Genomic DNA, 14,543 nt, shown 5'->3' with positions numbered 1-14,543 from the left:
TACACATTACAATATGAGAGTTCTGAGGATCTACTGTGCAGTAAGGTGACTATAGTAAAGAACACAGTATCATATACCTAAAAGTTACTGAGAGTAGATCTTAAACTTTCTCACCATACACACAAGGGAGTTACTTATCTTGATCTTGGTAATCATTCACAGTGTGTATATATAAATCAATATATAAAATCATCACAGTGTACATTTTAAATATGTACCACTATATTTGGCAATTAGTCCTCAGTACCATTGGAAAGATATATGCAAAAAAATTACTTGGTGAAGGAAGGGACTGAATATACATAAATTCTGCTTCTCTAATATCTAGTTTTGTTCTGTCCTATTTTAGATTATCTTAGAAGAAAATTCTCTTGATTCTGCCCCTCTTTAAAATACTGTCTTTTCCAATAGAGACCAGTCCACAGTCATGAGCTGCCCCACATCTTAAGAATAATCTAACAGCTCATACAGCTCAAAAAGAAACAACCCAATAAACAAATGGGCAGAAGACCTAAATAGACATTTCTCCAAAGAAGACATACAGATGACCAACAGGCACGTGAAAGGATGCTCAACATCACTAATTATTGGAGAAATGCAAGTCAAAACTACAATGAGCTATCACCTCACACTGATCGGAATGGCCATCATCAAAAAAATCTACAAATAATGAATGCTGGAAAGGGTGTGGAAAAGGGGAACCCTCTTACACTGTTGGTGGGAATGTGGACTGGAGTAGTCACTATGGAAAACAGTAAGGTGGTTCCATAGAAAACTAAAAATAGAATTACTATATGATCCAGCAGTCCCACTTCTTCATATTCAGAAAAAAACTATTGCAAAGACACATGCACCCCAGTGTCCACAGCAGCACTATTCACAATAGCCAAAACATGGAAACAAACAGCCTAATGTCCATCAACAGACGAATGGGTACAGAAGAAATGGTACATGTATAATGGAATATTCAGTTCAGTCGTTCAGTCGTGTCTGACTCTCTGCAACCCCATGAATCACAGCATGCCAGGCCTCCCTGTCCATCACAAACTCCCAGAGTTCACCCAAACTCATGTCCATCGAGTTGGTGATGCCATCCAGCCATCTCACTCAGCCATAAAAAGGAATGTGCTAAGTCACTTCTGTCGTGTCCGACTCTTTACAACCCCATGGACTGTAGCCCACCAGGCTCCTCTGCCCATGGGATCTGCCAGGCAAGAATACTGCAGTGGGTTGCCATGCCCTTCTCCAGAGAAAGGAATGAAACTGCCATTTTCAGCAACATAGAGGGACCTAGAGATTATTATACTAAGTGAAATAAGTCCGACAAAGTGTTACCATATGATAACACTTACATGGGGAACCCAAAATATGACACAAATCAATCTATCTTTGAAGCAGAAATGGATTCACAGACACAGAGAACAGATTTGTGTTACCAAGGGGAGGAGAGGAGGGTTGGATGGGGAGTTTGGGGTTAGTAGATGCAAACTATTACATTTAGAATGGATAGACAATAAGGTCTTACTGTATATAGCCGGGAACTATATTCAATCTCCTGGGATAAACCAAAATGAAACAGAATGTACCTACATATGTTTATGTATATACATATATACACACTCACAACTGCCATTGCAAGAGACGCAGGTTCAATTCTGGGTTGGGAAGATGCCCTGGAGAAGGAGATGGCAACCTACTCCAGAAATCCCATGGACAGAGGAGCCTGGCAGGCTAGAGTCCATAGGATCACAAAGGGTTAGACATGACTCAGCAACTAATCAACAACTCTCTCTCTCTCTTTCTCTCTCTCTCTCTATATATATACACACATGTATATGTATATATATATTATGTAACTGAGGTACTAGCTGTACAGCAGAAATTAATACAACATTGTAAATCAACTATTATTTCAATTAAAAAGAAAACCTGTTTCTCCTCTTCTCACTCGAGCACCACCACTGATCCTATTTTCTCATTTGCTAATCTCACCTTATACAGTTCTTACACATCCAGACACCTTTTCCAGATTAGCCACAGTTGACCAAGCCTTTTTAAAAAACTTTTTCCTTTCTGACTGACAAGGGATTAACTTCCAAATTAAACAGTTGATACAGCTTGATATCAAAGAAACAAACAACCCAATTAAAAAAGGGCAGAAGATTCAAATAGACATTTCCCCAAAGAAGACATACAGATGGCGAAGTGGCACATGAAAAAAAATGCTCAACAGTGCTAATTATTAGAGACAAATCTTAACTAGAATGAGGTATCCACCTCACACCAATCAGAATGGCCATCACCAAAAAGTCTACAAATAAACAAACACTCCTGTACTGGTCGGTGAGCACGTCAACTGCAGCCAGTGGAGAACAGAACTGTGGAGGGGCCTTAAAAAACTGAGAATAGAACTACCATATAACACAGTGACCCTACTCTAAGACATTTATCCAGAGAAAAGTATAATTCAAAAAATTACATACATGGCAATGTCTACTGCAGCACTATTTACAATAGCCAAGACATGTGAGTAACTTAAACGTTGCTGGATAAATTAATAAAGAATACATATATACACACGTCAAAATATTACTCACGCATAAAAAAGATCAAAATAATGCCATTTGCAGCAAAATGGCTGGACCTAGAGATTATACTGATCGAAGAAAGTTGGAAAGAGAAAGACAAATATCATAACACTCCATATGTGGAAGCTAATTAAAAAAAAATTATACAAATGACCCTATTTAGAAAACAGAAATAGACTCACAGGCATAGAAAAAAACCTACGGTTACCAAAGGGGAAAGAAGCAGGAGACGGATAAATTAGTTAGGGACTACTGTATATAAAATAGATAACCAACAAAGACTGGGAACTCTACTCAATATCTTGTGCTAATCTATAAGGGAAAATAATCCGAACTGGAATAGATACGCGTAGGTATGTACAACAGAATCACTTTGCTATACAACTGAAACTAACACACTGTAAATTAGCTATTCTAGAATTAAAAAAAATAAAAACGCTCTCTTTTGGTTCTAATTCTATACTCAACAGATCCTTCCTGATCTTTCCAACTGACTATGTCTTGTTAACTGTTTCTGAATCCATCTTATGAGCCAGTATTCTTAAATTCTATTCTCTGCCATCTCTTTTTCACTCCTGTGTAGCAAGGTGACCCTAAGCTTTAACTTCCAACCACCAGGTAGATCACTTCCCCATTAATGGTCCTGAACTTAGTAACTCTGCTAAGTCCCACCTTCATTTCCAAATTCAATTCCTAGAGATTCCTAAATCTATCCTCAAATTAAGAACTTCAGGTTATTTTTCTGCTTTCCAGATATACCCTCCTTTTGACTTGCTAATTTCTCTTTCTTCTCAACATCTAGGAATGATAACTTAATGATTTTATCTCATCAGTTCCCTCCAGTCTCAGCCCTCAGGTTGTCCTTCCATTGGCATAGTACCACTTTTCTCATTATCTCATTCATGTTCACCCAAACCGTACCAAGTTCTTTCCATTAGAAGTCTCTACTGCTACTAGAGCTATTATGCTAAACTGCAGCTGTAAAACCTTCAGGAGGCTCTCTGGTGATTCCTAAATAAAAATCAGATATCTTAGCATTAGTCTTAAGGGCCTCCACAATTTTTTTTTTTTTAACTTTACCACATAGAACATCAGTTCAGTTCACTTCAGTCATTCAGTCGTGTCTGGCTCTCTGTGACCCCATGAACCGCAGCATGCTAGGCCTCCCTGTCCAACACCAACTCCCAGAGTTTACCCAAACTCATGTCCATTCAGTTGGTGATGCCATCCAATCACCTCACCCTCTGTGGTCACCTTCTCCTCCTGCCCTCAGTCTTTCCCAGCATCAGGGTCCTTTCAAATGAGTCAGCTCTTTGCATCAGGTGGCCAAAGTACTGGAGTTTCAGCTTCAGCATCAGTCCTTCCAATGAACACCCAGGACTGATCTCCCTCAGGATGGACTGGTTGGATCTCCTTGCATTCCAAGGGACTCTCAAGAGTCTTCTCCAACACCACAGTTCAAAAGCATCAATTCTTCAGTGTTCAGCTTTCTTCACAGTCCAACTCTCGCACCCACACATAACTACTGGAAAAACCATAGCCTTGACTAGATGGACCTTTGTTGGCAAAGTAAAGTCTCTGCCTTTTAATATGCTATCTAGGTTGGTAATGACTTTCCTTCCAAGGTGTAAGCATCTTTTAATTTCATGGCTGCAATCACCATCTGCAGTGATTTTGGAGCCCCCAAAAATAAAGTCAGCCACTGTTTCCCCATCTATTTGCCATAAAGTGATGGGACCAGATGCCATGATCTTAGTTTTCTGAATGTGGAGCTTTAAGCCAGCTTTTTCACTGTCCTCTTTCACTTTCATCAAGAGGCTCTTTAGTTCTTCCTCACTTGCTGCCATAAGGGTGGTATCATCTGCATATCTGAGGTTATTGATATTTCTCCCCCCAATCTTGATTCCAGCGTGTGTTTCATCCAGCCCAGAGTTTCTCATGATGCAGCATTTCTCTGCATATAAGTTGAATAAGCAGGGTGACAATATACAGCCTTGACGTACTCCTTTTCCTATTTGGAACCAGTCTGTTCCATGTCCAGTTCTGACTGTTGCTTCCTGACCTGCATACAGGTTTCTCAAGAGGCAGGTCAGGTGGTCTGGTATTCCCATCTCTTTCAGAATTTTCCACAGTGTATTGTGATCCACACAGTCAAAGGTTTTGGCATAGTCAATAAAGCAGAAATAGATGTTTTTCTGGAACTCTCTTGCTTTAACATATTCTATAAAAATAGACGTCTTGCTACTTCTACCAAAATGCTCTATTTTCTCTTTGCTGTCTCCAGTTCCATAACATTTAGCTCCTGAAATTCAACTCATCTTCAACACCTCATTTAAATTTTGTCTCCGTTGAAGCTCTCTCTCCTTAACTGGAAATAATCAGTCATTTCACAAAACATAAGTAAAGTACTTTTAACAATTTGAGGTAGTCCTATTTGTTTTTTAATGGTAGTGGTCAAACTCTATTGTGTTTTGATCTGTGTATATGCATTATTTTCTTTAATGAAACTATAAACTCCTTGAAGGTACAGATTTAGATACAGTTTTTGTTTGTATGCTTAAAGCAGCCAGTACAGAACTTTTGCATTTAGTGGGTTCCCAGAAAATCTTTGTTGAATAAAATGCTCATTTTTGTCAAATGACTGACATTATTAAAACATGAGACAGTGTACTTATTTTTCCATGATCAGTAAATATACTTATTTTCAGTCTGCATTTTTAAAAAAGTAGGGCATATATTCTGAATTTAAGTAGGACAAGCTCAGCAGTCATTCTGGAGAATACATGCCCACTAAATGCATATATGCTAGTCTCCTTTCCCATTTTCCTCAATATGTCCAAGAAAAAGATTGACTTGAGTTTCAGATTTTCCATTGGCCTCAAAAGATTAAAAACTCAATATATTCCAAACCTTCTTAGAAGTAGATAAAAAAGGAAAGATATGTACAGTATAAGGATTTATACAAAGGACTTGGCAAATACATTCTATATCCAAGAAACATGACTCTTTATATAATCGTTTTGCTTTAAATTTTCCCCTATTCTGTAGGTCACATTCAAACTATTTGGGAGACTGAAGTAAGCAAAACTCTGTGATGTGAACTTCTCTACCAAGAGCCTTTGAGTTAATAATCTTGATTAGTCAAGACAGAAATCTAACCAGAGATTTTTCCCAAAGTGCATTGACTTCCAACCCAAACCAGGAAACAAGAGACATGTGAAAATTAAAAGAAAAATGTAAAATTATACCAATCGTATGAAAAGCAGATTTGTTCAGTATGTGGGGGTAATGGAAAAGGCTACATGTTAGTCATTCTAAACCAGTCCTTTGATACTCTTAATGAGGCAGTTAATTGGGGGACAGCTCACGTCACTGGTGGGAAGGTAGATATTTTCTGTATCCAAATTACTATCCCATCCTTTCATCACTTATGGAAATCTGGAGTTTACAAAAGACTGTATCACTACAAGAGCATTATATTAGTTGAATGCAAGTCTCTTCTAATAAATGCTGACATGAAAACATAGAAAACAAAGGAAATACTGTTAGTTTTGAAAGTGATGTAGAAAAAGATGATGAAGAAAGGGGCAATTTAGACAACTTATATTTGGAAAGAAATGCTAATTATAAAATTTATTCATATGGTGATAATTTCCAATACTAGTAGAAACATTTGGGAGACATTAGAAACAAGAGTCTCTGACAGTGCATGATCTGGTGAACTTCCTTTTCACTGGAGTCTCTGATCTACCTCAATGCTCTGAACTTGCTTTAGGAAATGTCCTAGAGCTATTTAAAGAAAATAATTTTAAAAAAGAATATGATTCCAGCATCCCATGCCCTTGATGCTGTGACTGAAAACCTTCAACTAGAAAGAGAAAGCGTATCCGTACATTAAAATTCCAGGAAGCCTGTCACTTTGTTTTCAAGTGACACCCTGCGTACAAAGGTAAACCAGGCAGAAAGGCTGCCTTTGTGTTTTGATTTTCCACGAGGGAATTCCTTCAGTCATTTGAAGAGAAGCCCCACTGTATATGCTAATACCTGATGTGGAGAAATCTTTGATATATCTTAGACTTCCTACAGAGGGCAAGGGCCTGGCTCTACCTAATTGCCATACCTGTCAGTTTTAGGCCCCCAAAGAAGATATAGTTTAGAATATATACATTAAATGTTAATGTGACCAGCCACTTCAAAATCTACCTCCCTCGCATCTACATTCTCGCCCTCTCTCTCTGTCTTTTTAACATTCACAGCAACTGAAGCACAAAACAACGTAAGAGCAAGATGGATTACATAAAAGAAGACAACTCGTTATTTAGAGCATCTTGGGAATCCTCTATTTTATTGAATTATTTTCTAACTTCCTTGGCTTTTCACTGATAAAGTCACTGGTAAATTGCTATAATTTAAGATACAGGCTATGCTTGCCTTTTCCTAGAAAGAACTTCCCTTGAATCTGGGCAGAAAGCACCATGGGCCCACTGGCTGTTCTAGGAGAATAAAATACATATGATCACCACTCCCCTCTTAGTGGATCTTTTCAAATACTTGGAAATATACTATGTTTAATCTCAGAGTTTGTTAGTTCCTATTGTAATCACACAGGCTAAGGTCTATTAGGTATTTTGCAACAACATACCTAGTTTTAAATACACACACACACACACACACACACATATTTGAGAACAGTCAGTTTAAGAGGATAAGCAATGAGAAAAGAGATGAGCAATGATAGCTGTCACCTTTCTATCCAGACGTGTGTCACATTAAGATTCCTATAAAAGGCATCCAAATTGAAAAGGAAGAAGTAAAACTGTCACTATATTAGATGATATTATAGTATATATAGAAAACCCTCATGTCTCAACTAAAAATATTATTAGTAGTAAATGAATTCAATAAATTTGCAGGATACAAAATTAATATACAGAAATTTGTTGCTCTTCTATATACAAATAATGAACTATCAGAGAAAGCAAGAAAACAATCCTGTTTAAAACTGCATCAGAAAGAATATAAAACCTAGGAATAAACTTAACCAAGGAGGTGAAGGACCTATACTCTGAAGACCTATACTATAAAACACTGATGAAAGAATTTGAAAATGATAAAAAGAATTGGGATGATGTCACATGTCCTAGGATTGGAAGAACTAATATTATAAAATGTCCAAACTACTGAAGGTAATCCACAGACTTAATGCAAATCCTATCAAATTACCCATGGCGTTTTTCACAGATCCAAAACCAAATAACCCTAAAATTTATATGAAACGACAAAAGATTCTGAAAAGCCAAAACGATATTGAGAAAAAAAAAAAGAACAAAGCTAGATGAATCATGCTCCTTGACTTCAGACTACATTATAAAGCTGTAGTAATCAAAATCTCATGGTATTGGCAGAAAAACAGACTAATAGATCAATGGAAAAGAAAACAGACTCGAGAAATAAGTCCATGCACCTGTGGTAAACTATTTTACCACAGAAGTGAGAATATATAATGGAGAAAAGATAGTCTTTTCAATAAGTAGTGCTGGGACAGCTGCTGCTGCTGCTGCTAAGTCGCTTCAGTCGTGTCCGACTCTGTGTGACCCCATAGACGGCAGCCCACCAGGCTCCCCGGTCCCTGGGATTCTCCAGGCAAGAACACTGGAGTGGGGTGCCATTGCCTTCTCCAACGCATGAAAGTGAAAAATGAAAGTGAAGTCGCTCAGTCGTGTCCGACTCTGAGCGACCCCATGGACTGCAGCCCACCAGGCTCCTCTATCCATAGGATTTTCCAGGAAAGCTAGACAATTACATATAAATGAATGAGATTAGAACATTCCCTCACTTATTCCCTCCCTTACTGTATCCAAAATAATCTTAAAATTGATTAAGGACCTAAATGTAAGACCTGAAACCAGAAAACTCCTAGAAGAGAATATAGGCAGGAAATACACAAATCATATCTTTTTTTTAATCTCTTAAGGCCAAAGAAATAAAAAAGGAAAAAAAGGACCTAATTAAACTTTGCACAGCAAAGACATCCATCAACAAAACAAGATAACCTACTGAAAGAGAGAAAAATATTTGCAAATGACAAGACTGCTAACTACTTAGTATCCAAAATACAGGGCTTCCCTGGTAAAGAATTTGCCTGCAATGTGGGAGACCTGGGTTTGATCCCTGCGTAGGGAAGATTCCCTGGAGAAGAGAATGGCAACCCACTCCAGTATTCTTGCCTGGAGAATTCCATGTACAGAGGAGCCTGGCAGGCTACAGTCCATGCGATTGCAAAAAGCTGGACAGGACTGAACGACTTTTACCTCACCTCACCTTATCCAAAATATAAACAGCTCATACAACTCAGTATTAAAAAAAAAAAAAGATAATCATGTTAAAAATGAGCAGAATACCTAAATAGACACGGTTTTGAAAGAAGACATACAGACAACAGTCACATGAAGGGATGCTCAACATCTCTAATCATTACAGGTGAATGAGTCAAGAAAATATGATCTACATATATACACATATGTGTGTGTGTGTATATATGTATATATACACACATACATAAATATATATATATAATGGAATATTACTCAGTCATAAAAAATGAATCCATTTTAAACAACATGGATGACCCTAGGAAGAATCATGCTTAGTGAAATAAGTCAGAAAGAAAAAGACAAATACCATATGATATCACTTACATGAAGATTCTAAAATAGTAAAACAAGTTAATGAAACAAAACAGAAACAGACTCACAGATATAAAGAACAGACTAGGGGTTACCAGTGGAGAGTGAGAAGGCATTTGCGGCAAGATGGGGGTCTTGGATTAAGAGATACAAATGCCAGAAGAAGAAAAAAACAAACAAGAAACAAACAGCACCATGCACTATTGATCTGGACTTCATAAACTAGAAAGCCACTAAATGTCCTGTGATTAGAGACACAGCGTTATTTGTAATGAAATCACAATCAGATTACTCAGCAACATTCAAAGAGTAGACAGCCTGTTACTACATTTAAGTTACATCTCACGAGAAACAATTAGGATGCATGGAGCTCCATATCCCCACATTCTGGTAAAAAACGTATTTAAGAATACCATAGAAAATAAGATGGACGCCATCACATTTCACTTACAGACTCTGCGTGTTCCATCACTGCTAACACGAAGAAGACATATTCTTGACCACTTTGGAGTTGCTTGTTTGTAAATCCACCATAATGTTTGTCATCCCCCAGGGTGAACTCGGTGGGAAGGACATCAAAATGAGCGGCAATATATGGCTTTAATTCAACTTCTCTTCCATGACGGAGGCTTCTGCGTTTCCTAGATATCTCTTTAAGCAACTTAAAGAAAAAAAGTGGGAAACAGAGAAAGAAATGTAAACAACAATAACCCAACTTAATGACAGTTTAATAAGGGAAATTAATTCAGGGCTGGGAACCACCCAAATACAATGTGTCCACTTCTCATGCGTGTCAGCATTACTAAATCTAAGTCTGCCTTCCAAACGCCTGCCCTGCTGGTAAGGTAAGACACTGGATTGCAGTTGCAAGGCTCAGGCTATAAACACAGCACAATTAGATCCATTACTGGTAGCTCACATCATTGTCCACTCTAATGAAATCCTTTCAAGGGACAAGAAAGCATTACAACTTGTCTATGGAAAAAAAGTCAGTTTGATTCACAAAAGCCTGTCATGCAGGCTTTATCACTGTGATTTATTAAACAAGTACTAACCTCAGATAAAGTCAAAGACCAACATTTTGAAGAGATTAGTACCATGTTAGATTGCTTTTAGTAATGACATAATTTGTATGATGTATAGTCCCTCAAATAAGCATAAAATAGACTTTGATGACCAATTTTTAATTAACGTTTTAAACAGACATTGTCATTTAACAATTTTTGGCTTGACTTGTCTCCTTGATTAACCATTTAGGGTACAATTCCTTGCATTTATCATGACAGCAAGTTTTTTCAGAGCTAACAGCTCTCTGGAGATGTTAAATTATCTAGCTAGGTGATAAAGGCAGGTTAGAGATAAAATAATTATATTACCCAGAACAAAACAAACATAAACATGCATATACACAAATCCTTCATGTATTTTGAAAAGGAACAAAAAAGTACAAATTATGGTTTGACACTCTATTGTTTTTGCAGTCACTATTTGGAGAAAATCATGTTAATGATATGACAATTTCAACAGGATGACTAAGTTCTCTCTGCTCCCATTAAATATTGATATTTTATAGGGCTTAGGGAAAGTTTATAGCAGTCTGAGATGCCTTTGAATATGAGAGGCAACTTAAATGTTTTTTTGAAAGAATGCTGATTTATTTTACTACCTCTATAGAGAAGACTGTGTATCTGAGACCTTACACAATGAAGGCCAGGCTTCTGAAATAGTAACAGCTGCAGACTATACACACGCAAATACCAAGAGCTTCTGTTAGGAACCTGATGGTAAACTTGTCTCTAACGCAAAGTTGTAAATGCGCTAAGCTGGTCAAAATTATAATCTAAAAATGTAAAAGTTACTCTTTTGGTTATATATATAATTTGTGCCCATGTTATTGAATATTTAATTTATAATGTTCTCAAATCTGTTAAAATTTGAGTTTATTGATACAATTAAAATTATTTAATATGTAAGCTCTTTTATGAAAACCACAGTAGACTTCTTAAGTAAAATTGGACCATCTGATGATAAATTCAGATAGACTGATCAGTTATGGACCAGCTGGCCTAAAATAAAGCTAGTCTAGAAATATAGCACTATCTTTCAATCCTGTTGTCAAATTTAGGTTTTCTTATAATAATGATAATGGCAATAACAATTGTATTTGTTAAGCATTTACTAGGTGCCAGGCACCATTCTCAAGAGACTAAACATAGCGTATTTCATTTACTCATAAAAACTCTATAAGATAGATTATTATTACCTCTATATAAATGAGGAAACTGAGGCACAATAGAAAGTAATAATATTGGATTCAATTGGTACAAAGAAATTATTTGTAAGAAATTTTTTACAACCATATTTTTGTTTAGTTGGAGGCTGCACAATATAAAAGAAACACAAATGCAACATTAGGCTAAATTACTACTCTTAATTGTTTTAACTGAGTCTATACTTAAATATATGATTTTTGTGTATCTGCTTTCATTAACACAGAAAAATGCATACTTTCTTTTTTTTCTGGATTCTTTAAATATTTTTTAAAATTCTTATGTAAATGTTTAATATATACTTGAAAAGTCACTACATAGGTTCTTGTTGATATGTAGGAGATGAAGGGCCTCTACTTTGAGAAGGACAAATGCAGTACAGATGAGCTGAAAAGCTTTTTGAAGTTGGTTAATCAGAAACATTTACCATCAGTTGTTTATGCAACTGTGTCCCCTCTTCTACTTCACTGATCAAACCCTACCTTGATTTTATTCATACTTCAGATGTAGGCAACTGTCATAATTCATCCATATCACTGTCATGAGTGAGTACCTTTTGCTGGGGTTTCTTTAGAAGACTTACAGGAAGTACCTTAAAATATTTCAGTGTTTTGGTCCTCCTTAGACCCAATGCTGCCATTCCCTAAGGTCAAACCTGGAACCTTAGGCTGCCCTAATCTCTGTGGGATGCTTCCTGTGTTATACTTTAAATGGGTCAAGTGTGCTCAGATGACATGAGTGAGCCAATATGTTCAAGTTACAACCACAAATGACCACATTATTTTATAGCAAGCCTTTGAAGTACAATGCGATGAAAGCTTATGATATATTACAAGACTTGCCCTGAATTAAATATAACTAACATTTTTAGGAGTCATTCTGTCCAAAATTCATTTTGACTATCAAGGTCTGCTCTGCCCAGTCTGACCTTGACAACTAAGACTTCCAGTCTATGAATTTATTATGTGAAGATTATCCCCAGACAAAGGATAAATGAGCTCAGAAGACAATACTGAGAGTGACTGTGTTTAGAAAGCCTCTTGCTATTTTTCTTGGGCCTCGATGTGAAGCACACATGTGGAAATCCCCTTAGGCCACCATTCTATTCGATGATAGGGTTTCAGTGATTTGAATTATAGGCCTTTCTAAAAAATCACTTGGTCAAATACATTTAAGAGAGGAACACAGCTTTGTCAAACCTGGCAGTACCAAGCTATAGATAAAATTACTACAATGCTTTTATTATCCATGGTAGGGGAAAAAAAACCCTGTCTGTAGGAATCAGAACCTGGATGAGTAAGCACAAAGTGAGGCCATAGCCTACTTTCATTTGTTCCCTCCACAATAGTTACAAGATGTACTGGAGGTAATTCCAGAAGATGTATCAAGGGCTTTAGTTTTTTATCAGAAATAATTTTCATTTTCCAGTCAATGCATATCTTATTTCTTCCACCATTAATTCTACAATGTGGTCTCAATTATATCAGTAACAAAAGTGGGAAAGAACCCATCCTGACCCCAAAATTTTGAATTAATAAATGTTCTTTATCGAACTATTATACAGATTAATGCACCACAACTTGTGGGATGATTAAAATGACCCTTTGTTATGGGAATCAGCAGCAGAGACCCATAGAATTTAATTGCAAGAAAGTTCAATGTCATATAGCTCTATACTTTAATCCATTAGAATTGCTGTACATTTTGGAGGTTAAAACCTGGCTATAAAAGAGAATCAGCCTGTTATTACTTACTATCAAATGGCTCTACTTCTAAGGAAAGCTTTTTTTTTTTTTAAGTATTTGATATCATTTTTGGCTTGGATCTTAACTCCTTGGAAACTGTTTTTTTCAATAGATAGAGTCAGATTTTATAAGCTGCCTTTCCATTTTAAATCCAATTCCAACTGAATTCTATATTTTAGCTGAGAATTAATTAAACTAATAAAGAATATGTTAGGATTAACTGATGAGTTGCAAGTAAACCATGACTTGTTTCAAAATGTTTACAGAACAGCTCATCAACTGGCATTTGCAGATAGACTCCTCTGACAGCATAAAAAGGATTTTGTTCCTTTAATACCAGCAGAAAAAAAAAAGTAAAATATAAAGCCTAAATTACTTGACAACATTATAGAAATGTGCCTCATTTTACACTTCTTCAATGCTTATCTAATCACTACACCTTGACACAAAACACAGACCTAACCTTGAACTCATCTCCCATTCCAAACTTGATCAACTTTAAGTCAGATAAATGAAATGGGTGGTGGTGAGCCATACTTCTAGGCATGACATATGTTTGCCAAAAGAAGTTAACAGTCCTTATCTCTCAAGATCATAGTCTCCTTAGTACAGACATGAATGAAATAAACATCATCTCCCTGTAATACAGTTAGGAAATTTCTGCTTTTCTTTGCTTTGTATGAACTAATTTGATGGAGAGAAAATACCTAAGAATAACAGGTTGATTTAAAAGAGGTACAACATGCTGTAAATAAATTCAGTACATTAAAATATCAGATTTCCCCAAAGAGGGGCTTTGGGCTTTTTGACTTCTGAACTGATTCAGACTAGAATCATATTAAAATCATAAAAGTCTCTCCTTTATGGTATTTCAAAATGTGAATATGAAAAATTAGCTCTTGTTCTATATTGTATGTATTCACTTTCAAAAAAAGTTCTTTTTGCAAAAACAATACCAATGTACTTACTGTTGTTATTATAAGATTTTAGAAATTAAAATCATACTACTTTACGGTACTTTTGTACCATATTTCTTGCTCAGCTCAAAATTCTGTGATTTGTTTGCTCCTAAAGTTATATGCATTTTTGACTCTGAAATCCTATAAAATACAGAAGGAAGTAAAAATGTGCTAATCAGCACAATTCTGTCGGCAATTGGTCAAGAACACATAGTAGGTCAAGTGTTGAACTCTGGTGCAAACTGTAACTTAGCATTTTTAACAACCTCAACCACCACTGCACTAATGAAGTGGA

General features: G+C 36.3%; 1 protein-coding gene across 21 annotated transcripts in view; it reads right to left on the bottom strand.

Annotated features, from left to right (window-relative positions):
* The window catches only part of PTPRD (protein tyrosine phosphatase receptor type D), a 2,536,342-nt gene that overhangs the window by 149,381 nt on the left and 2,372,418 nt on the right, over nt 1-14,543 (bottom strand). For all 21 annotated transcript variants that reach the window (XM_059889411.1, XM_059889419.1, XM_059889414.1 and 18 more), the window contains one exon: nt 9,726-9,935. In XM_059889411.1, coding sequence (XP_059745394.1) covers nt 9,726-9,935 — 210 coding nt within the window. The remainder of the gene's footprint in view (nt 1-9,725; nt 9,936-14,543) is intronic.

Source organism: Bos taurus, chromosome 8, assembly GCF_002263795.3.
Source record: "Bos taurus isolate L1 Dominette 01449 registration number 42190680 breed Hereford chromosome 8, ARS-UCD2.0, whole genome shotgun sequence".
NCBI classification, from domain to species: domain Eukaryota; kingdom Metazoa; phylum Chordata; class Mammalia; order Artiodactyla; family Bovidae; genus Bos; species Bos taurus.
This window is presented reverse-complemented; position numbering and strand designations above follow the sequence as displayed.